General features: G+C 37.7%; 1 protein-coding gene across 1 annotated transcript in view; it reads left to right on the top strand.

Annotated features, from left to right (window-relative positions):
* CNIH3 (cornichon family AMPA receptor auxiliary protein 3) overlaps positions 1-25,113 on the top strand; it is a 173,943-nt gene that overhangs the window by 69,466 nt on the left and 79,364 nt on the right. The window contains exons 2-3 of the mRNA XM_074262634.1: positions 9,041-9,109; positions 14,112-14,159. Coding sequence (XP_074118735.1) covers positions 9,041-9,109; positions 14,112-14,159 — 117 coding nt within the window. The remainder of the gene's footprint in view (positions 1-9,040; positions 9,110-14,111; positions 14,160-25,113) is intronic.

Below are 25,113 nucleotides of genomic sequence, written 5' to 3'. Positions count from 1 at the left end.
TATCTCCAGTATCCCTATTTGAGCGTTTAAGGTTTAAAGGCAGAGGATCAATGACTATGATGATAGTGCGTCAGACATGTAAGAACCTGGCAAGGTTAGGACATACCTCCTAGTGTACTATAAGAATGAGCCAATTCTGAGAATCTGCTCAGGGGCATTTCCCCTGCTTTATTCCAGATAGACAGAAAGTTTTGGTTTTTCTTGGATCCCTCACCCAATTTCCACACCGTTCCTAAAAAGAAAAAAAAAATCCCAATAATAAACACCTGTTGATGCAACAGTCAAAGTATAACTCCTCTTGAATATGGGAATAGGTAGAAAAACTGGGTAAGTATATATTTAGTTGTGGTGACCAGTTTTTGTCTAGGTTCAGACTATGAGCAACCTGAATATTCTTACTCTTTAAGACCTGAATGGGGGACGGGAGAGGAATTTAGAGGGGAAGTTAGAGACCTATCAATCCATGAGACAGCTCCACGTGGATTATTCCTTCTTAACAGGGTATATTTTTTGCTTTTTTCTTCTGGTATTATGTAATGTTTTTCATTGGCAATATACCGATCTCTTCTTGTCCACTGCGTGCTTGTTATGAGTGACTTCCATTTTTAATTCTTCAGAGACGGTGGTTCATAGCTTATCAAAAACATGCTGATATTAAGAAGATAGACTTTTGTTTTAGAAAAAAACATTTGGAGTTAATTGGAAACATCACGTAATTCCTCTAGTTCAATCCAACCTGCTTTTTGGAAGAGAACTGATCATTTGGAAAGTGTTGAAGTAACCAGGATGGTGAGAGATCTTAAGCTCATTCTTAAGAGGATTCTTTGAAGGAATTGATGATATTTAGCCCAGAGAAGATTCTTTTCATTCACTCATTCATTCAATATTTTAAAGTTGCTTTTCAGTCGTGGTTAATTCTTTGTGACTCATTTGGGTTTTCTTGGAAGAAATACTGGACTGGTTTGCCATTTTTTTTTCTCTAGCTCATTTTATAGATGAGGAAACTGAGGCAAATAAGGTTAAGTGACTTGCCCAGGCTCACACAGCTAACAAATGTCTGAAGCCAGATTTAAACTCAGGGAGATGAATCTTCCTGACTTCAGTCCCACCACTCTATCTACTGTATCACTTAACTAACATTTGTATAGTGTTTACTCTGTGCCAGATACTGTGCTAAGAGCTTTGCAAATATTATCTTCTTTAATCCTCATAACAACCCTGGGAGGTAGATGTTGTTATTACTCCCATGGCCAAACACCAAGTTTTTAGTAAGTTTTTATCAAGTCCCAAAACACTGTACTAGGCATTCGGGATACAGAGATGAAACAAACAAAAATAATCTTTGCCCTTAGGTGGCTTGTATCCTATTGAGAGAGAGGGCATCAAAATGTACAAAGGAATTAAGTGCAGAGCAAAATGACTGTGTTACTGCGGGCACTCCACCAAAACAGAATTCAATGGCTTGGATGGTCTTTGAAAGTTAACTAAGTCTGAACAATTCACCAAACTGTGAGCCTGCTCATCTAGCCCCTCTATACTTGGCTGACTGCTCCTCAGATGACAGATGTACAATTCATTACTGTAACCATATTTGAAGTCCTTCTTTGTTAGTAGGATCTACCAGGACTTAGTAGAAGTCATGGTCAATTCTATGACTCAATTGGATGTTGATAAAGAAAACAGAAACAAATCAACAAAATAATAGGTCTGCCTTCTCATTCAGTATCATCCCACCTATCTCAAGCAGGAATGTGATTGCTTTTTAAAAATCTTCTCAAGCTTCCAAAAAATCCCTTTTGTTGTCTTTAGTATTCATTGTTACCTCTACCTCATTTTGAACTTTTGTGCTTCTGAAGTTATTTTTTTAGAAAATTTCCATTCATTTGTGTTTAATTACCTGTTCTCATCTTTATCTTCTGTTCATTACTTTCAAAAAATCCAATCCAAAAATTGTTTTGTGAGTTCCTTATGTAGCCATATCAGCCCCTTTAAAACCTTTTTTTCATCTTCAATGAAGTAATTTATATTTGTGTCATCTCATAAAATTTTCCACTCATTCATTTACTCATTAATGTATATATATATATTTACTTATTTGTACACATTGATTCTTTCCTTCTCATTTTCCCTTCCCACAACTGACCAGTAAATTAAAAAAAATAAAAATAAGACCCCTAAAAATGTATGTCTTTCTGCATTTTAAGTCCATTACCTCTCTGACAGGAAACAGATTTCATGTTTTGTCTTTAATTCTTTAGAATCCTGATTTATCATTGCATTCAGAATTCTAAAATCTTCAAAAATTGTTCTTCTTTGTAATATAATTGTTCTCCTAGTCCTGCTTACTTCATTTTACATCATTTCTTAGATGTCTTGCTAGTTTTCTTTGAAACTGTCCATTTTGTTATTTCCTATGGTACAATAATATTCCATTGTATTCATTTACTATAATTTGTATATCCATACTTCCCAGTAGATGAAGTCTTCCTTAGTTTCCAGTTCTTTGCTACAACAAAAAGGACACCTGTAAATATTTTTTGACATTTCCTCTTTCTTTGATCATTGTGGGAGTAGAGGCCTAGACCTTGTTTCAACTTTTCAGAATGGCTAGACGGATTCAAAAGTTCTACCAATAGTAGTTTAATGTACCTATTTTCTTGAAGGCCCTCCTTCCACTTTTGGCCATTTTCCTCTTTTGTTATCTTTACCAATCTGATAGAATGAGTTAAAATCTTAGAACTGCTTTAATTTTCATTCCTCTAATTATTAGTGATTTTGGAACCATTTTTTTTATATTGTTATTGATAGCTTGAATTTCTTTTTTTTTTTTTTAAACTGCCTCTTCAGTTTTTTAAAAACTATTTCTGTATTGGGGAATAGATTTTAGTCTTATAAATTTGAATTGGTTTCTTACATTTCTTAGATGTGAAACCTTTACCAATGAAACTTTCTCAATTTAACTACATTAGTTTTGTTTGTATAAAATCTTTCAAATTTGATAAAAATCAAATTTGTCCATTTTATTTTCTCTATCTGCTCTATTCCTCATTTGGGATATCTCCTATCCATAGATCTGAAAGATAATTTCTTTCTTTCTCTTTAAATTTGCTTATGATGTCAACTTTTATGGGGGGAGCAACACACCTTCCAGTTGATATATGATAGGATGATTCATGGCTATTTCTGTGTCCTTCAACAATAGTTCAAGTCTTTTATAAATTGATGCCAGAATGCTTTCTGAGTTTCCAAAATTTTATGCTTTTTTTATTGGACACCCACATCTTTCAATCTCCACACAAAGTTCTACCCAGGCAGCTATGGAAACCTTCTCTTGGTTGGGTCACTTCAAGGAAGCTATAGTTTCCAATTTTGCCAGATTGGGTAGATGGGTCCACATAGTTTTCCCTCTTTCACTTTCCATTCTCCAGTACTTGGGCACAATATACTGGCTATTTGATTAGCACCTTCTACTGAGTCTTTTGGGGATTTGGCATTCTACATTTTGGTACTTTTTGTCTTTTCATTTCTCACTTTTCTCTGCAGCATCTGGATCTGGTTACCCAACTCATCTTGGGGCTTCTCCAAGAGTCTTGGGATCTTCAAAGGGAAAGGTTGTTAGAACCAATCCCTTCCAGTTTAGGTACTTGCTTTCAAGGAAGGACAATTGCTAAAGGAAGAGATTCCTGTAGACCCTGCTAAGCACATTTCCCAAGTTTCAGTCAGCCTTCTTCCCCTTTTTTTCATTCTAGCTTCCTGAGAGAGTGAAGACAGGCTTAGGCAAAGGTTTTCCTTTGCCTTTTCAGATTCAATTTTTTTTTTGTTTCTACCTCAAAGCATTTCTTTTAATCTATTAAGGAAAACTTCATTCTCCTTGATAAAACAGAAATTAGAGGCACTGCTAGCCTTTTCAACTTTTCCCCTAGCAAGGGGACCTTTTGTGCACATATAGTTACTTCTTGACACTAGAAGAAACGCAACTATATTATAATCTCTGAAGGCCACTGGAATATTCTTCTAACTTTTTATGAAATGATATATTAAGAACTATTGGGTACTCTATAGTAGAGTACGATATGCCAAAACTCTGTTAAATTCCTGATAATAATCTCCAGGTCTAAGCAAAGTGCCTAAAATGGCATTTAATGCACCCATATTGTCCCTCAGTTCATCATTATCACTATTATTTTCATCAGAACCATCAGCAGAAGTTATGAGACTACTAGTCCTAATGATTTTCTCCCTTAGTCTTCACATAGCACTTTTAGAATTCTGATGAATTTATCATGTCATATCATGTCATAACTCTTAATATTTAATACTCAAACTATAAACTCCTTGAAAGCAGTCACTTTATAATAATGATAATGATGATAATAGTAACTAGCATTTAAAGTTTTCAAAGCATTATATATGTTTGTGAATACACATATACTTACATGTATATATACATATATACACATATATGTTTATTTATATATAATTTTGTTGTTATTGTTCACTTATTTTTGGTCATGTCCAACTCTTCGTGACCTTATTTGGGCTTTTCCTTGGGCAGAGTAACTGAAATGATTTGCCATTTCTCTAGCTCATTTTGCAGATAAGTAAACTGAGTCAAACAAGGTTAAGTGACTTTCCTGTAATCACGCATCTAGTATGGGATTTGATTATTGAACTCAATTCTTTTCAATTCCAGGACTGGCACTCTATCCATTATGTCACCTAGTGACATACATACATACACACACACACACACATATAAAGTAGAAATATGCCTCCCGACTCTAACCTTAAATGGGCGCCTCCCGACTTCCGACTCCAACCTTAATCCAAAACGCTTCCCTTCTCCCGACTCTAAATGCACCCCTCCTGACTCTAACCCGACTCCCCACTCTATCAAGTCCAACCCCGACTCCTGATTCTATCCCTAAATAACCCTGACTCTAACCCTAATCCTAAATATTTATCACATGTAGACTAATATGTAGAATTTAGTTATTATATATTTATTGATAGAATTAATACGTAATAATCTGAAGTATGATTTGAACAACCAAGGATCTTGTCTCCAGGCCCAGGGCATTATCCACCCTACAATCTAGCTGCCCATGTTATCTGGGTTTTATAAACTGTTCCTACACTACCAATAACATTAACTTTATTCTCAGCCTCATGGAAATCCTCATCCTCTTTATTACCTTTATCTATCACTGATAATAAAAAGATAAGTATGAAAATAAGTTCCTTCAAAAAGCTTCATGTAACCACAGGCTGCAGATGATTCTTCTTAATTTTAAGAAATTGTTTGTTAAAGTCTTATACTTTTCGAAATTAAAGGGGCCTTTGGAGACTATCTAGTATAAACCCTCATTTTTTCTTAAAGAAATAGGGTACCAGAGAGGGTGAGTGATTACCTAAAAATGCATAGCTAGTTAGGGGAAGAAGAGGATATAGAGGAAGGAGCTGCAAGGAATTTCAGAGCCTAACTAGTTTAATCCCTGTTCTTTACAAATGAGGAAAAGAAGGGACAGAAAGATTAAGCCACTTGACCAGGGTCACACAGCCAATAAATATGTGTGTGAGACAGTACATGAATCTAGGTCTCTAATAACAAATACTAGACCTCAGATGCTATTTTGAAGACAGCCACCGTGACACGTCAGTGAATTTGTATTAAGCATAGAGTAACAATTGGGACCAATTGAGAAGCTTTTGTCCTCATTGTGTATAATGTCATCACCATCAACAGAAAGCCTTTACTAAGTGCCTTTTTGTGAATGCTGCCCATCAGCACAAGTTGATTCCCAGGCTCTGTCCTGTCCAATTCTCAAGGTCAGGAGCCCTGGAGGGGTGGGTAGTACTGACAGCAAACTGTCAGATTCACAGATGGGCTCTAGGGCCCACAGCTTCTCTCTACCTGCAACAAGTACCGGCTGCCATTGCCAGGGCAGTCTGCTCTTGGTGGCATTTGTACAAGAAGAACCATCACCTTTACAGAGCTGCCAGGTAGAGTGCAATTCTCTGCAATCACTACTTTTGGGGGATTTCTTCCTCCTGCTCTCTCACAGCCTTTCAAGCCAGCTTGACTTGATTTTATACTAATGGTGATTTGGGTTTAAAGCATGGTCCTTTAGAAAGAAATTTTGGGAAGTTTCAGTGATCAAAAAAAAAAGTTATATTCCTTTGGGCAGAGCACTCACAATATATCTCATATGGAGAGAAGAAAAGGGAAGGAAGGAAGGAAGGAAGGAAGGAGGGGAGGAGGAGAGGAGGAGGAAGGACATGGAAGGAAAGAAGAATATGGGAAGGAAAGATATGGGAGAAAGGAATAAAGGACATGGAAGGAAGAAAGGAGGAAAAGAAAAAAGAAAGAAGGAAGAAAGTATATGAAAGGAAACAAGGAAAGATACGAAAGGAAAGAAGGATATGGAAGGAAATGGTTGTCATTGATTTGGTCAGCAATAGGTCCCAGACTAAGCCCCACTTAGTCATTTTTGGGCTCTGATTGACACAGAGTGAATGTAAATAACAATTGTTTTTGTTTTGACCAGAAACTCTGAGGATCTTTCCATTCCTTACTGACATTTTTTTTGACTAGGTAAAGGAGGCCACTTTCTGCCTCACTTCTTACCTCCCTTTAAAGACTGTATGGGTGCTGCCTTAGTCAAACTGAGACCTGTTAAAGACAGCTTACAAAGGCTAAGATCTCCAGCTGCATTCAGGGGCATCTCCAGTCATCCTGATCTATATCTGGCCACTTGACCCAGATGGCTCTGAAGGGGAAAGTGAGGCAGGTGACCTTGCATATAGCCCTCTCTCCCTTAAATCCAATTAACTTGCATGTCATGGCACCGTTTCCCTGATATCATGGTCATCTTTAGATCAGAAGGACAAAAACCGTCGCCAAAGATGGTATTATGTTAAATAGCCTCAAATAGAAATATCCATATAGTTTCTGTCCTTAGAAGATTATTATAGCTCATTTTTATTTATTTCAAACTTAAATGAAAATAAGAAAGAAAAACAAACAAAAAAATCCAGTTTAAAAAAAAAAACTTTGTCATATGCCAACGGAATATCAGGGAGGATTCAAAATATGTAACAATAAATTTCCACTTCAAGAAAGCCTATATAATAATAGAAAACATTGTATTCATAACTGTTCATCTTTTCTTTGCTTCTTCTTTTGTTCTCTGCTGTGTATTTTTTACTTTATTCTTTTCCCCTCTTTTCTCCCTTACCACTTCCAAGCAGACTACAGTGAAACACACACACACACACACACACACACACACACACACACACACATATATATGTATTTATATACATACATATCTACATATATTTACATATAGATATATACATATATCTAAAACAATATTAATATGGGTGACATACAATATAAATTCTCTTGATTGAATCTTTTTTAAGTTTGACTTTGCCTAACATCAATAATTACTACCCCTAGTTTTTTTCCAATAAATTCTACTGATTATTGTTATCATGGAGCTTAGTTTTTAAGGCAATCACATTGGTAAAGATAAATTGGAGAGCCAGAAGGATATGTGATAAAAAGTATATTGAGCATGATTTTTTTCCTGTGCTGGTGTGTGTATGTGTGTGTGTGTGTGTGTGTGTGTGTGTGTGTGTGTGTGTGTGTGTTTCTGAGTGTATGTCTGGGATAAAAACAAGTTGCTATCTGTTTTTTATGTGATGGACTGAGAGGAAAATAAATCCTCTCCAAAAAATTATCTTTGGGGCTTCTTTTCTAGCCATGTATAGATAGAAAAGTATGCAAGACATTGTAGCTTCCTCACTTTGGCAGGTCTGCCATATGCATAGGGCTAAAGAGGGGAGAGTTTGCTTCTTATCCTTGAAGTGGAGGAGAGAACATAGCAGGGGGTCAGTTTTCTTTCCACCCTCTACATCACTTTTCCTGGGGATGAGCTGATTATAGTAATTCATAGAGAAGCAGGATAACACTTTGTTGGGATAAAAGGGCCCCAAAATATCTCTCCAGCTCTCTGGCTTCTCAGCCTCCCAAGAGGGAGCCTGCTGTCCAAATACTACTTTGTGATTACAAGTCATTTTTTTTTCAGAGTAAATAAATAGGGCTTGGGAAGAGGATTTGGGAACAAAGCTTTCCTCATTCGAGTATACTCTCCTGGGTGATAGAACATTTTTTGCCCTTAGCATAGTGTCTGACACTTAATAAATACATGTTGATTGATTTTCTTTAAGCCTATTCTTAGCTCCTTCAGTAGCCTAGAGAATATCACATCACATTTTGTCTGACATGGCATAGGTAGAGGGCTGTTCAACCAGGAGAGTGTTGTTCTCTTGGAAATTGTCTGTCAATGTCCTGAAGGTCTTTAGGACTATGAGTAGAGTATTCAGTCTTGCCAACTATTGATGATCTGGGGTTAGATAAACCAATGTCTGGATTATCAAGAATTGTTGCTGTTGCCTTTGACCCATAGTACTACTTATTTTTGATAGAGAAGGAGCAGGAGGCGAAATGCAGATTAGTCTATTTTGCTTTTTTTTCTCAATGACTCCTGTGAAATATTCACAGGGAAAGACATAGACATATGTCAATATGCATTGACTACATATTGTTTTACTTCCTATGTCTGCTTTCCTTTAGCTTCCTTTGCCCATTTCTATTACATGGCTTTGGAAAAATTACTTCCTTTCTCTGGGTCATAATTTCCTCATCTATAAAATGAAGGGCTTAGTCTAGGTCTCTTTCATCACCTATATTCTATAATCCTATAATCACCTAACCCTATAATCACATCATAATAGCTATCAGCATCTCTACTTTACAGATTGGGAAACTGAGGCTCAGAAAGGTGAAGGGCCTTGCTCATGGTCACACAGCTAGTAAGTGGAGGTGGGATTTGTAATGAGGTCTCTCATTCTGTTTACTCTGTGTTATAGTTTACTGCTGATAGTTATCTCTAAAAGATTCTTTATATATTGCTTTAATAAGTAACTTAGATTTGCTATTGACAATTTGATTCTCCTCTTTTCCTTTCAGATAATTGCCTTTGATGAATTAAGGACAGATTTCAAGAGCCCCATAGACCAGTGTAATCCTGTTCATGCGGTGAGTAGGAACTAGGTGAGCTTAAATGGGAGATGTTGCATCAGGCTATTGAATCAACCTGTGCTGGGGGAATGGGAGATAGTGATAAGAGTCCTGGGCCATGAATCTGCATGTCTGGTTTCTAAAAAAATTGGTTTGCCATTAATTATGTTCGGTTAGATAAGATAGTTTCGTTGTCTTTGTCTCATTTCCTCTTTTGTAAAATGAGTGCGTTAGAGTCTGATTTTTAAGGTCAAGTCTAGCTAAGACAACAAGCACTTATTAAGCACCTACTACATGCCAGGTAATGTGCTCAATGATGGGGATATAAAAGAAAAACAAAAAACAGGAAGCTTCAGGAGCTCACAGGGCATGGGGTAGAAAAATGTACTATGCAACAATGTACTATTCAAAGATGATATAAATAAGAAATGATCTCAGGGAGGAGGCAATAACATTAAAAGGGGATATGAAAAAATGCTTCTTTCAGAAGGTTGAATTTCAGCTGAGATTGAAAGGGAATCAGAATCCCTATAAGGCAGAGATAAGGAGAGAGATAGTGAAGTCTTGGGGAGACAGTCAGTGAAGATGCTCCCAGTAGGGAGGAGTGTTTTGTGAGAGAAACATTAAGGAAAACTGTATTAAGAAGTGAGGAAAGTATAAGAACAAAAAAGCATCTAGGTTAAGAAGGGGGAAGAGAATATTTGAAAGATGTTGTGAAAGTAGAATCCATAAGCATTGGCAACAGATTTGGGGATGAGAAAGAGTGAAAAGGTCAAGGATGGCAGCTAGTTTTCCAGTTTGGCACTGGGATGATGATGATGATGATGATGTGACAGTAATAGGGAAATTAGGAAAGAAGGGGAAGATTATGAGGAAAGATTAAAAAAAATCCCACATAGTATATCCCTCTTTATTTTTTTGTATTCTTCTTCCCATGCTATGGAAAGTTTATTTTCTTTTCTTTTCCTTTCTTCTTTTTGAAAAAAAAAATCTCCTCTTTTTTCCTCTTGTTGCTTTTCCTTCCCCTCTTTCCTTTTCTTCTTCTTCTTCCTCTTTCTCCCCCTCTTCTCTTCCTCTTCCTCTATTACTTTAAGATCCTTCTATGAACCAATGACAGAAAGCCAAACTACTTTCAAACCAAATGTTATAGATCAGCTTCCTGTTGCAGTTTGGCAATGTTTCTCAGTCCCCTTTCATCCACATACTCTGTGGACCTTTTGCTCAGTAAAAATATTGCTCACGACCAATTTCTCATCTTTCTCTCTTGCTCTGTCATCCAAGTCTGTCAGAGTTGATAAGGTTTCACTGATGCTTTCCATTTCCCTGAGAGTTTCCGCTTTAACACTAATGCAGACCTGTATCTGAGCTAGATTCATAGTGGTGCCCTGAAGGGAGAGAAAGGAGGCTTCTATTGAAGAAAGCTGATTTCCAAGATGGACTGTCCATGTCTGAACTTTGTCATCCTAATTTTATCAGGGCTGGAATTAAGAAGCAATACACTTAAGTTGTCCCTTTCTCCTGTGTGTGTGTGTGTGTGTGTGTGTGTAGGTGGTGAAGAATGATGAGCTGCTAGCCCAAATCATCAGTGTAGTTCCCTCCTGTGCAACAAAAGTAGAGGGGAAAGTCTGGTGAAATCCTGGCAACTTCCTGTGAAGGCAGCCCTTCTAGCCCAGTGGGAATTCATAGTTTTGGAGAACACAAAAAAGCTGGGAAGTGCTGTGTGTTGAGGTTGTATAACACTGAAACTGGGTCTTGACTTAGCCTTCTGACAGGAACAAAAATTCCACTGGGTTCTTTAGTTATTATTTAGGTATCTTTGTCACTGTGTAGCCTAGAGCATCTGAAAGGATGAATGGGGTCCCAGATGTCCCTGGGAAAGTCACCTCAGAGATAAATGAGTAATGAGAATAAAGGAAGCTGGATTTTCTCAGTATTTATGTTACTCCCTGGTGGCATGTTGGGTGTTTGTGGGAGGCTCATTAATTTTCCTAAGCTACTGGGGTGCCTACACGGGCAGGGTATCTGGGTGGCCTGAAAGAATTCATTTGAGCTTACTATTAGTGGGTAGTAACTGAAATGTGGGTGTTTATGATTAATAATAGTAATAACAAAAATCAAAATTAATAATAGTAATAATAGTTAATGTTTTATTTAGTGTTTTAAAGTTTGGATAGCACTTTATGGAATTGAATTTGATTCTTGAGGAAGATGAGGAAATTTAGACTGAGTAAGGGGGAAGTGATTTGACCAGGATCACACAATACTAGTAACATCAGATTTATATTTTTGCCATAAAGTGGTATAATAAGTATGATGTGCTTCTGAGTGAAGGTTGATAAGCTATCTTGATTTCAGAGGCGTTTAAGGAAGTACTAAGTCTCGGATTCTGCCAAGCAGAGCTTGAGATAGATGCCTTCTTAGGTATGAAAGGAAGAATGCCCTGGTTTTTGACCCCATCTTTTGTGTTCTTCTCCCCATGCTAGGAAAGCATTTCTTTTTCTTTTCTTTTTAAAAACCTTTCTCCTCTTTCTTCCTTTTGTTACTTTTTCTTTCTCTTCTTTCTTCTTCCTCTTTCTTCTTTCTTCTTTCTCTTTTTCCTCTCCTCTTCCTTCTCTTCTTTTTCTTTTTCTTTTGCTGCCTCCTCTTCTTTTTCCTCTTCCTTTTTCCCCTCTTCCTTCTCCTTTCTTTTTCTCAGTTGGAAAAGAGAAGCAGGAGAGAAAGAAAAAAATTAAATTAAATTAAAACATTTTTTAATTAAAAAAGGTCTTTCTCTTTGTTGTGAATGTTCCTAAATTGTCCTGATGTTGCCAGTTTGCTTTGTATAAGAGATAAGAAAAGATGTTATTATATTTATGATTTAATCTTCAAAATCAAATTTTTGGAAAACAAATCATTTATATAAAACCATCTAACATTTATATAGGTTTCAAAGTATACAATACACTTTACCCACATTATCTCATTTGCTTCTTGCAATGACCCTAGGAGGCAAATCTACTTATAGATATTGCCTCTGCCTTATAGAGGAAGAAACCAACATTTACAAAGATTAAATAATTTGGCCATGAGTCTCTTGATTACTGGTATTGACTCTAAAACTCTTTCTGCCACATCATAATGGAACTTACTATGGTAAGTAGCATGGCTATACTCAAAATGGCAGCTAGTATTATGAAACAGCCCTAGAAGAAAATGAAAGGGTCACCAAATGAAAGGAAGTGCATTATTATCTGTGTTGTCTGCTCTTCTGTCACAGAGCCTCTTTGATTGATCATGCATGAGCCACATTTTAGAGATAAATTATGATATCTTAAGGGACTCAGTCTGAACCTAAGAAAACTATTGGTATTTAATTTAATGGGTAGATTGATTTTTTTCCCCATCCTACTTTGGAAGGCTAAAACTAGGAGGCAGGGGAACTTGTTCTGCATTAAAGTCTGGCTCTGGCTGACTCTATTCTTTCTAATTTGCTGAGATATTCAGATGGAAATTCCCCAAGGCAGGGCAGCTGAAGGCCTTTGGAAGCTTCTGAGACAGGTGATGTTGGCTCTGCAGTTAAGTTCCCAAGTGTGCACTTGGTACCAGGGAGACAGACCTAGATTCTTCACTTTGGAGAAGGATGGAGAGGGACTTCCATTGATACTGAAGGTCATGGAGATCAGGGGAATCTGATGGAAGCCTTGGAGCTCTCCAGAAGACTTCTTCGTTTCTAGGCAGAGATTGAGATATGGAAGGGCTATTGTCTAGGGATTCTTCATCTTGTTTTGGGACTCCTTTGGCAGAACTAGTACAACCTATGGACTCCTTAGAAGAATATTTTTTAAATGAATATATCAAAATGAAATCAATTATTTTGAAATATAGTTTTCATAATATATATGTTTTTAAATTATGGGTCATTTGAAATCTCTTCTTGGACACATGAACTTTACATTAAGAAATCTTATCTATTCTAAACTCTTCATTTTTCACTTGAGGAAACTATTCATAAAATACAAACGACTTGCTCAAGATCACAGAAGGAAAGAGGCAGAATGGTATAGTGGAGGGAGTAACTGGCTTTGGCATTAAAGGATCTGAGTTCAAACCTTACTTTTGTCACTTCTTCCCTATGTGACCTTGGCAAATCAGATAACTTTTCTGGACCTCAGTTTCCTCATCTGTAAAACAGGGTTAGAGTCTGGACTCCCTTCCAGCTCATCCTGTGATTCCATGATATTTTCCTCTGAAGCGATATATATGAAGCAATAAACTCACTATTAGGAAAAACAACAGAAAAGAATGCCTGTGGTCCTGGAATCTCCACTTTGAAGAAAGGCCCTGTCCAGCCATTCATTACTCTCTAGACATTACTATCATGCTTGAGCTTCCTTCTTCCTCCACTCCTGTGTTTTGTTTTGTTTTGTTTTGTTTTGTTTTGTTTTGTTTTGTTTTGTTTTGTTTTTCTTCCCTCCTATTGCTGGATCCTTCCTAGAACTTCCATTTTGAGGAGTGAGCTAGATATGCTGCCATGTTTTACTCTCCCAACTTTGCCACCATACAAAAGTTTAGGGTACCTTCCTTCCCAACCCCCTTCTCTGCTTGTTGGCTCTCTTTTTAGCTCTTCTCCCATTAGAATGTAGCCGCCTTGAGGTCAGGTATTATCTATTTTTGTTTGTATTTTTATCCTCCGTGCTTAGCAAAGTACCTGACACAGAGTAAATACTTAATAAATGCTTGTTAACTCGACTTGATCCATGTGATCCACTGATCTTAAAAAAGTGCTTACTGTGTATGTAGTTATGGTGGTGGGCTTGGTGAAATATGATTCAGACATATGATTATATGGGCTGGATGTGGGTCATCAGGGGACCTGGTTCTTATCCTGACTTTGTCATTTACTGTTCTGATGTTGGCAAGTCACTAACATTACTGGGTGCTCTTTGTTGGAATGGCTTTCCCCCTGGTACATGCTAACTGTGGTATTTCAGGAGAATTCTAACCTCCCTCTTCCCTTTCTTTCTTGTGTGTCCTTTCACAGAGGGAACGGCTGAGAAACATTGAACGCATCTGCTTCCTTTTGAGAAAAGTAAGTAAGTGTAGACCATTGATGGCTCTGGTGATGAAGGGGGCAAGATGGTGGACATTCAGAAAAAACGCCCTGCCCAGTTCCTGCTGTAAATCCAAAAGGGCCAAGCTGGGGCCTTACAGTCAGCACTTGGGGAATCTTGAGAGACAAAGGGAATCTAATTAGAAGAGGTAGCCATCAATCAAAGTGTCAGGGTAAGATGGGATATTTGCAAATGCCCTGGAGCTAGGTTTAATAACCTTTTTTTCTTTGTGTGGTGATGGATGGTGGTACATCTGGTTTTGCTTCCCTTGGATCTAGTAGATATCTCAGTGTCAAGTTTGCCCTAAAACAAGGCCTATTTTTCCTTAGGGATTCCATGATTAGAAGCCGGGTTTTTTGTGTGGTTATAACTTGTCACAGTTTTCAAGAAATTGATTCACACCTTCTTTGGGGACATGGGTTATGATTAAGGTATAACACAATTGCCTCTCTTTTGGGGGTTGCTATGGCATTCCCACAATGCTCCCCTTGGCCAGGGGATTTTAGAACTGAATGAAAATTGGGAGATGGTTGCTATAAAATTTGGTCTATGTCTCTATGCCAGTAAAATGGTCATGTACATGCTGTAGATGGAACTTCCAACTTGGAAGTACTTCTGAACATTGCTGGGAAACAGCAGTGACTGCTATGTGCCAATTAGGAGTGAGGCTGTTCCCTCAGTTAAAGGGGCTGAGAAGAGTGGTATAATTGAGACCGAGAGTCCTGGTTAAGGAATTCCTGACCTGCCATTTATTACTTTGATCTTTTCAAAGTAGTGGACATTTCTCCCTTGGTTTCTGGGTCTTAGTTTCCTCATCTATAAAATGAGGAGATTGATTTAGAACCTTTAAGATCCCTTCTCAATCTAAATTTATGATTTCAAGAGTATGCAATAGTCCTAACAACTAGCTCCTCGAGCTTCAAATGAAAGGATAGTGTGAAAGATACTGTTGGAAGGGGCAGCTACGTGGTGCAGTAGATAGAGGACCAGTCCTGAAGTCAGGAGGACCTGAGTTCAAATCTGGTCTCAGACATTTAACACTTCCTAGCTGTGTGACCCTGGGCAAGTCACTTAATCCCAAGTGCCTCAGGCAAAAAAAAATACTGTTGAATGTAAGGAAAGTGATTGGTCAACAGATATTTGATTGAAATCTATTAGAAGGGAAGAATTTGAAAATTCATTAATTTTTCTTTCTCCATATTTCAAATCAATAAGATAATCATGGTTCCTATAATGGAAGATCCTTACCTTTTTTGATTAATAAATGAAACCAAATTTACCTTTCCTTAATGAGTTTTTAATTTTATATTTTCCATTTCATAGTGAAGGTAAGTAGACTAAATTAAGACATACCAATGGGGATGTGCTTCTGATCAAGGCATAGAGTATGACATAAAGAGCTCATAGCAAGGAGAAGCAATGTGGTTAAATACTGTGATAATGATTTTTCATTTTCCTTTTATTCAGTTTCATCATGCATTTGTTTGGGAATATTTGGTTAACTGAAGCTTGCTTCCTCTGAATATTAGCCTCACCTGGCTAAAATCTTGACTTACGAAATGATAAAATTAATAGAAGACTTTTTGATATGCCTCAGATAAGAAGCCAAAGGGGAGTTTGAGTTTCCCATAGTGACTTAGCTATTTGTGGAAGGATTCTTCTGGCTCTGAAGAAGGGTTTTTTTGGGCTCTGAGACTTTGTGCACCTGACTTAGTTTACCTATAGAATCTGTTTAACTAGATTTTCTTAGGGGAGGTGTGAGGTTATAATGCTATTTAAATGTTTGTTCAAATTTATGGCTTAAGAAAATGTACGAGATGGCTGTAGGTCAAAAATTATTTCTCTTTATGATCTTATTTTGTCTATAAAAAGCTTCTTAGAATCCCAATCTTTGATGCAGTTATTTTCTATGTCTTGAACCCATGTGCATACTAAAACCTAGGTTTTTAGCCTCTATAATTTCTTTGTTTACTCAGCAGCAGTAATCTACTCCATGAACTCAAAGAGGAGCTATTTCTCCCCTAACAGAACAAAAAGTACTGGCTATAAAATGTCAGGACTTGCATTTGAATCCCAATTCTGCCACTTAGGGTTGTAGATCTAGATTTGGAAGAAACCTTGGAGGACATCTAGTACAAAGGTAGCAAATACTGGGCCACAGATGGCCTGCAACACTCCCTGTGTGGCCTGAGCCACGTTAAAATGTCATTGGGAAATATTTAATAAAATAAACATTTAAAATACAATAAAGCAAATAAAATATCATATTTTAAAACTAAGTCAGTAAGTGGAGAGTAGAACAGTAAATATAATGCTGGGTCTGAAGTCAGAGAGAACTGAATTCAAATTTGACCTCAGATACTTACTAACTGTGTGATCCTAGGTAAATCATTTAACCCTGTTTTCCCCAGTTTCCTCATCTGTAAAATGAGCTGGAGAAGGAAATGATCTTTGCCAAGAGAACTCCAAAATGGAACCATGGAGAGTCATATATGATTAAAAACAAGACAACAATAATAACAGTATGTGGACTATAGGGATTCTTATGCACATATTAGAGGCCTTGTTTCTTTCTTTTTTAATAACAGCTTTTTGTTTTCAAAACATAGGCATAGATAATTTTCAACATTCACCCTTGTAAAATCTTGTGTTCCAAATTTTTCTCCCTTCCTTCCCCCCATTCTCTCCCCTAGATAGCCAGTAATCCAATATACGTTAAATATGTGCAATTCTTCTGTACATATTGCCACAACTATTGTGCTGCACAAGAAAAATCAGATCAAAAAGGGAAAAAATGAGAAAGAAAACAAAAATCAAGAAAACAACAATAAAAAGGTGAAAATACTATGTTGTGAACCACACTCAGTCCCCATAGTCCTCTCCCTGGGTGTAGATGGCTAGGTCCATCACAAGTCTATTGGAACTGGCCTAAATCATCTCATTATTGAAAAGAACCAAGTCCATCAAAACTGATCATCGTATAATCTTGCTGTTGCCATGTATAATGATCTTTCTCCCTCTCTCCCTTCCTTCCTTCCTTCTTTCCTTCCTTCCTTCCTTCTTTCCTTCCTTCCTTCCTTCCTTCCTTCCTTCCTTCCTTCCTTCCTTCCTTCCTTCCTTCCTTCCTTCTTTCCTTCCTTCCTTCCTTCTTTCCTTCCTTCCTTCCTTCCTTCCTTCCTTCCTTCCTTCCTTCCTTCCTTCCTTCCTTCCTTCCTTCCTTCCTTCTTTCCTTCCTTCCTTCCTTCCTTCCTTCCTTCCTTCCTTCCTTCCTTCCTTCCTTCCTTCCTTCTTTCCTTCCTTCCTTCCTTCCTTCCTTCCTTCCTTCCTTCCTTCCTTCCTTCCTTCCTTCCTTCCTTCCTTCCTTCCTTCCTTCCTTCCTTCCTTCCTTCCTTCTTTCCTTCCTTCCTTCCTTCCTTCTTTCCTTCCTTCCTTCCTTCCTTCCTTCCTTCCTTCCTTCCTTCCTTCCTTCCTTCCTTCCTTCCTTCCTTCCTTCCTTCCTTCCTTCCTTCCTTCCTTCCTTCCTTCCCCTTTCTCCTTCCCCTTTCTCTTCTCTCTCTCTCTCTCTCTCTCTCTCTCTCTCTCTCTCTCTCTCTCTCTCTCTCTCTTTCTTTTTTGCTTGAATTTGTATTCCCAATGCTGTATAACACAGTAAATGCCATATAGAAAGCATTTAATGAATGCTTGACTTAAGTGACCTTCCAAGGTCAGGACAATAAATTGCAAGGTCAGACTTTAAATTTAGTCAAATTTAGAAATTTGATTTTATCAGTGAGGAAACTGAGGCTCAGAGAGATTAAGTGACTTGTCCAAAATCATACTGCTTGCAAATGGCAGAGTTGGGATTTGAACTTATGTTCTCAGATTTCATTTCCAGGGCACTTTCCATTGTATGGTATCCTCTTTCACTTTTCTTACTTTGCCTCTAGAGGTCTCTTTTCTTCAAGTCTAAAGTAGGGGACTTTGGACTTGATTATTCTTAAGGTTCTTTCCATTTCTGAATCCTCTGGTTTGGAATTAAGTATATAAAGAGGGTCCTCATGATTTTGCTAATGGTTCCCCTTGCAGAGATGCTTGGCTCTATTTCTCCCTTTTATTTTTTTTTAACCCCTTATCATTCCATTCTTTGGATCTGACACAACTCATAATAGCTTCTGGGCACAGTAAAATTAAGATAGTTATCCAAAACCTTGCATTCTTTTTTCTTAATGACATTTGGAAGGGTTCTCTTTCTGCATTCTCTGGCAGGAGGCAGAAAGAATGAGGAAAACAGAGTCACAGTGCCCAATTAACAGAGACATTAGCTTTGCAGTAATAATCTCATTATTCCATACTTTGCTTTCTACTCCCAGTTTGAATGCTCGTTGCTAATGGTAACTGTCCTTGCCTTGTCCTAAAAGAATGCTTTATTCCGAGTTCACATTCTCAGTTGGGAATTTTAGTAAGGGCTCAGCCTTCTTGTATATTTTTATGTAGTTTGCAATACTGTGGAGATAATAGATCTAGTCTTGGACAGTTTTTGAGAAAAAAACACAACTTTTTTTTTGGGGGGGGATGAACTTTTAAAATTTTAGGTTAAATTTCATTCACCCATACTCAACAATTCCATGTTTTTCTAAGTCACTTCTGCTGCCCCCTTCTTTCCCCTGCTGTTGTCTACTATAGTTCTAACCTTATCATCTTTTCCTCCCATCATTCAGCTTTAATTTAGGTAGCTGGCATTTAACTCTTGCCTAAAGCAAATTCTTCACTCCACTTTTCTAACCACAATTCCAAGCACACATTCAGTATATGCACCAAGGTAAGGTATTCTGAACTTCAATATCTCTACCTTGAAAATCCCTTCTTTCTTAAAGGAAATGAGGAAGGTGACCTGAAGGACAGTTGATTATAGCAGAAAAATTGATAAGCTAGATGGAGTTGAACACCAAGTCTACCATTTATAGCCTCTGTGATGTTGAAGAAATCTCCACTCCTCCTTGGGTCTTTAATATTATCCTCTATTAATGAATGATCTGTAAGATCTCTTTAAACTTCAGAGCTCAAGTGATCATCACTATCTTGTCATGAATGAGGGTTCAGTGATGCAAAGGCTTGTATGTGTGTGGGAGAACTGGGGGTGATCTATCCAGTCAGCATTACCACTGTCTGGGAACTGGTACCTTCCAAGAAATTTCTTGGAACTAGTCTCCTAAACACCCCAGAATGTGCTGCATCTCCACTACTGAGTGTTGTCAAACCTCCTCCTCAGCTTGCCTGGGAGAAAGGAAGGGATTTTCAAAGTTGAACCATTTTTAGCACTATAATTATCAGAAAATGTGTTCTTTGGATAATTGTCTGAGCTGCAGAATTCTTCTTTCGACTTGTTCTTAAAATGATTCATTTTTTTCCCCTCATGGAAAAAGTCACTGGTTCCTTGTTGGGCATTCTCTGGGGAGAACATTTCAGGGGTTCTGCAACCCGGGTTTAAGAGAAAAAAGTTTGACAAACAAGCATTCAAGCCCATGGTTTTGGAAGTTATGGAGATTTGGATTGATGTTGTTTAAGTAAATGAAGGTCTCCCAAGAATATTGACTAGCTATGGTTCTGTGAAAACTCCCTTTCAAGAAGATTCATGGAAGATCCATGACTTAAGTTGCTGTCAATTGAATGAAATGAGAAGTTCATATGAAACCTACGGGAAGGAAACAATAAGAAACAAAAAGTGCACCTAAATTTCTTAATCCCAATGGCAATTAAACACTGGAATAGTCTATGCAAAGAGTTGCCAAAGTCTCTGTCTCTAGGTATCTTTCATATTAAAATAATAACTCATAAAGAGCTTTGAGGCTTGCAAAGCACTTTTCTCAGAATAACTTTGTGAAGTAGATAATTTAAATATTTTCAGTCTTATTTTACAAATAAAGAAACTAAAATTAGGAGAATTGAAGAGACTTGGCCATGATCATTCAGCTTGTGAAGTGTCAAAGCAGGGCCATGATTCTTTGGCTGTAAGTCAAATGTTCACTCTACTATACCAAATAGGAGAGCCAATTACATTGGGTAGTTTAGGTTTACTTGTGCCAAAAGAGACAAGACCTAGATAATCCATACCCCAATTTTCCTTTAAGCTCTAGGGATTTGTTATTCTCTACTTGCTACCTTATTTCCCCATCCTTTCATGTATTTTGATCCTATTCTACTCCAAACTTTTCTGAGATTTTCATGAAACTGAAAGGCTCTAATACAAAGATTCTTAATCTGGGTTTCATGGACCCCAAAGTGTTTCTGAATAGACTTCAGGGAATCTGTGAACTTGAACAAAATATATTTTTATTTTCTCTTAATTTCAAACTGAAATTTACTATGACACATGCAAAAAATAAGAATCTTGTTCTAGTAGATGGAACATTGTTATCACTTATGTTAGGAACCTCTTGATTTGGTTATGTGAGAAGAGATTAGTGTGAGGGGAGAGAAGAATCGGGGGGAGGTATATTTAGAGGCCAAAGAACCTAGACAGGCTGAGTTCAAGCATCAGAGGAAAACAGGCTTAATCATTATTAAGTTCCTATTGTGTAGCTACATGATGAACCTACTCTGTGTCAGGCACTGTAGGTGGAAGGGCTTCAAGTGCAAGGAATGAAGCAATCCCTAGTCACAAGCAGTTTATATTCTAATAGGGGTGACATATACAAGGATTGAAGGATTAGAAAGAGTTTCATGCACATGGTATTTGAGTTATGACTTTAAGGAAGAGATGTATTCAGTGAGGGAGAAGTAAGGAGGGAGCACTTGGTGTCCACATTTCTGGCCCCTGCCTTAGACAGATAGTGGGATGACTTTTCATCCTGCAAGATGTCATCTGTGGGGAAGGGAAATGTAACTGAAGAGTAGGAGTTTCTTACTCAGATTTCCAGTGAAGGAGGTAAGTTCATGGGTTTTACTAGGTGTCTTGAGGAAAGGAGAATCTTTTATGTGATTCCTAAAGCTAGAGGAGCAGCAAGAGACCAAATTTTTGATAGAGGGGGGAAAAATTGGTCTTTTCCCTCTGCTACTACAAACCATACAGGTCTAGTGGGAAGGGGATTAATTATTTAGTAATTTCAAATTCCTTTCTATTTTGTGGGATACCTGGATGGGTCTTTGGAGTGAAACTGAAACTCATTGGAATGCCAGAAGTTACCTGTTTAGAATCTCCAAATTAATTTTCTTCCATGAAGGGAGTCCAAGCCTCCAGGTTAGTAATGCCTACATATGTCTCCATGGTGAAAGTGAGAAACATTAGAATATCAATAAAGTATTAGTCTAACAAGCTTAAATTCCTTTCTCTTAAGGGGAATCTAAATCAAAAGGTGGTCCTATGAATCTAGGATACTACACAGGGTTCTGGGGCTGAAATGGACTGACATGAGATAGACAGCTCTGACCAGATTATTCAATTTAAAGCATCATTTATTAGCTGGCCAGTGACTGACCCCACTAGACAGGCTAGTAGAGATCAGCCCCGAACCTTTACTGAGGTACACTTTTAAGCCCATTTGCCACATCTTGGTACAGCCTTGTGGTTACAAATTTTGGGAATCACTGACACAGTTTCTCATTTACAATGGGGAAGTGTCTGGATGAGAGTGAGCACACAACAGAACTTGTCAGCATGTTTTGCAATGTCGTCTTGACTCTGTTAAACACACACTTCTCTGAAAGTCTGGAGTCTCATGAACCGGGGAATGGGGCCCAATCTGAACATAACACTTCCCTTAATTTAGTTTAAGCAACATTTTCCTATAAGCCTGAGGCCCCTTGACCCAGAGATGAGGGGGCCAGTCTTCTGTCCATTTCAGGACAGTCAGGAGATGCAGGGGATAGAGTATTGGGCTTAGAATTAGGAAGACTCATGTTCATGAGTTCAGATTTAGCCTAACTGGGTGACCCTGGGTGAGTCACTTAATTCTGTTTGCCTTAGTTTCCTTATCTATAAAATGAGCTGGAGAAAGAAAATCCCAAATGAGGCCATAAAGAGCTGAACACAGCTAAAAATACTGAGCAACACATAGGGTCCATGGAGGGTGGAATTCACTGGAGAGGATTAGAATTATGTTGTTTATGAGTTACTACAAGTTTTTTATGTGTTCTCCATTTTCTGTGGAGTGAAATCAAGACTATCAGATATGCACTGTTACCTTGAGTGGCTGTAAAAGTGATAGTTACTCTTTTACTTACATTTGAAACACTTTAAACATGAGCTATAATCAAGCTATTTTCAGAACTTTCCCATAGGGAACTCTGGGAACAGGTAAAACAAAGAAATTGTGATTTGGGGAGTGTTTCCTAAAGGCAGAACTGAATTCATGTGAGCCCAGAGCCTGGATTACTTGATCTTGGGTCTTACTTATACTGTTCCCCTCAGGGCAGTGTGAGATAATGGAAAGAATAGACCTTTAGACTTCTAATCCAGAGACATAAGTGCTGATTCAACTCTGGTACTTAGTATCTGTGTGTGATGTCTCTGAGACTTAGTTTTCATATTTATAAAATGGGGATAAGATAGTTATACTAACTTTTTTAGGGGATCATTGTAACTTGATGGATAGAAAGTACTTTATGACAATAAAGGTGAGTCATCATTATTAGGGTTAGGTTGAAGATGAAACTTTATTTCCATATTTGTAGAATTGAATTTTGTTCACTAAGGTCAGGCTGGATGGAGAAGACATGATAAACATTTATTAAGCTTTAACTATGTGCCAGGACTGTATGTTAAGCAATGGAGAGAGGAAGAAAGGTAAAAGACAATCTCTGCTCTCAAAAAAAGCTTACCCTGTAATGGGGGAAGAGAATTGAAAACACAGGGAAATGCCAGAGGGTACCTGGTGAGGGTGCATGATGAAGATGATGATAGAACTGAAATCCAGCAGAGCATCAGGTGATAAACCAGACAATTAGAGCCTTCTGTAGAGGGAGGGTATGATGGGAGTTTTTTTACTCCATGCTCCAGCTCTCTAATCAGAGACAGAAGCAATTGAGGGTACTAATAAAGGGTGAGTAGCAAAGCTCAATTTCCACGGTCATCGTGAATTTGCTGATGATGAATTTATCTTGGGGGAAGGGAATGATGAAGATGATGGAGTCAAATCAAGCAGAGCACCTGGTGACAAGTGATAATTGCTAAAATGATAACCAAGACAGGTAGTGAACAGATAGTAGGATTTCTGATTACTTCTTCAAGAATATGGGTAGCAGGAAGGGAAGAAGAAGGGGGATGCTGCTTTCAAAGCCTGCCAGGAGTGAATTCTGTTCCTTCTACCATTCTGCTGACTCCTCAGTTGGAGAGTTTCAAGCTCTGTCCCAGTTTCAGTGACACAACAGGTAGGTGCTAAGCCTCTGGAGAGGTCTGTCACAATTGGTGCTTAATATTTATTGAGTTTCAACTTCCTGGTGGAATAGTGAAGACAGTGCCTTCTGGCTAATTACTGGTACCTTGGACACAAGGGATCGATTTGATTCCAAGTTGTTTCAGCTGTTAATGCAGTTCTTCCTTCAGGGCTTTGGAGGGGAATGGTCTGTTTTAATTGAGAGATGTGATATGGTGAGGAGGGACACATTAAGTAAAAGAATGGGGCTGCCTCAGAGGGCATTGTTTTACCTGGAACAGGTTTTGGTTCTGGTTGATTCGGGTCAGAACCTTGTCCTAGTTGGGAGATTTCCATAACCATACATAGGAAAACATATTGTATGTGTTTGGAAATGGCAGTTCCAAAGTCCAGTTCTTTCTTCAGAAACACTGCCCTCTAAAGCTGACCATAATACTACTGTTTATTACTTTTAAAGGGAAATTGTTCAATTTGACAACCATTTATTAAGCACTGCTTGTACCCACTAACACTCTAGACATCTGAGGACAAAGATGAAAAATGTTATATTTCCTACTATCAAGGAGCTTATGGCTAATGGGGGAGGGATGTCATGTCCACACATTGGTTATGATGCCAAATGGATTGTAATAGGAGAAGAGAGTTGATTTAAAAGTATCGCTCGCCTAAGGGGATCAGAGAAAACTATATGGATGAGTGGACACTGGAGTGTGAAGGGAGATAAGAATTCTGAGAGGCAGAGTTAAAAATGGTGATTGTCCCAAATGCATAGGAAGAACAAAATAAGCTTGGGAGACAGATTTGGCAGGAATTTAGAATATGCGAAAAGAAGCAATGTGAAATAAGGCTAAAAAGGTAAATTGGAATCAGACTGTGAAAGGTCTTAAAATGTCAGGATAACGACAGGCAGCATTGCATAATGCATAGGAGGGTAAATGTGGAGCCAGGAAGATTCAAGTTCAAATCCTGCATCTAGCATTTATGAGCTACATGATCATGAAGAAACAACTTTCTCTCATGAGCATTACTTTCTTACTCTATAAAATGGGAATGACAGTATCTCTCCATGCTGTCAGAGTTTAAGTGAGGTAGTGTAGCAGACTCTAAAGTGCTGTACACATGATAGTTAAAAGGAAAAGATATGAAAAGAGATGATGGTGATGATGGGCAATGTGAGAAGACACATGTAGAAGCAGAATAGACCGCATTTGACAATTGCTCATCTTCAGAGGATGATACAGGAAACAGTTAAATAGGCTAAATATATTAGCATAATGGAAGATAATAGTGCAATTAATATAAATAAGTACGAAAAATATAAAGAAGTCTGAAAAGACAAGGAAGTAAAGCTTTAAAAAAAGCATAACTAGAAGAACAAAGTATTAACTAATCAAAACCATTTAAAAGGAAAAGTAAATGAGAATGAACAGACTAAGAAAGAAGAAAGGAACATTAGAAAGACTGACTTTTATGTATTGAAATTAATTTATTTAAATTTAGTAGTTGCAAAACAAGCTTAAAGAGTTGGGCTAATTTTAATTTTGTTTGTAATAAATAATTTTGTTTGTAATAAATAATGTGC

Source organism: Sminthopsis crassicaudata, chromosome 4 (genome assembly GCF_048593235.1).
Source record: "Sminthopsis crassicaudata isolate SCR6 chromosome 4, ASM4859323v1, whole genome shotgun sequence".
In the NCBI taxonomy this organism is placed as follows: domain Eukaryota; kingdom Metazoa; phylum Chordata; class Mammalia; order Dasyuromorphia; family Dasyuridae; genus Sminthopsis; species Sminthopsis crassicaudata.
This window is presented reverse-complemented; position numbering and strand designations above follow the sequence as displayed.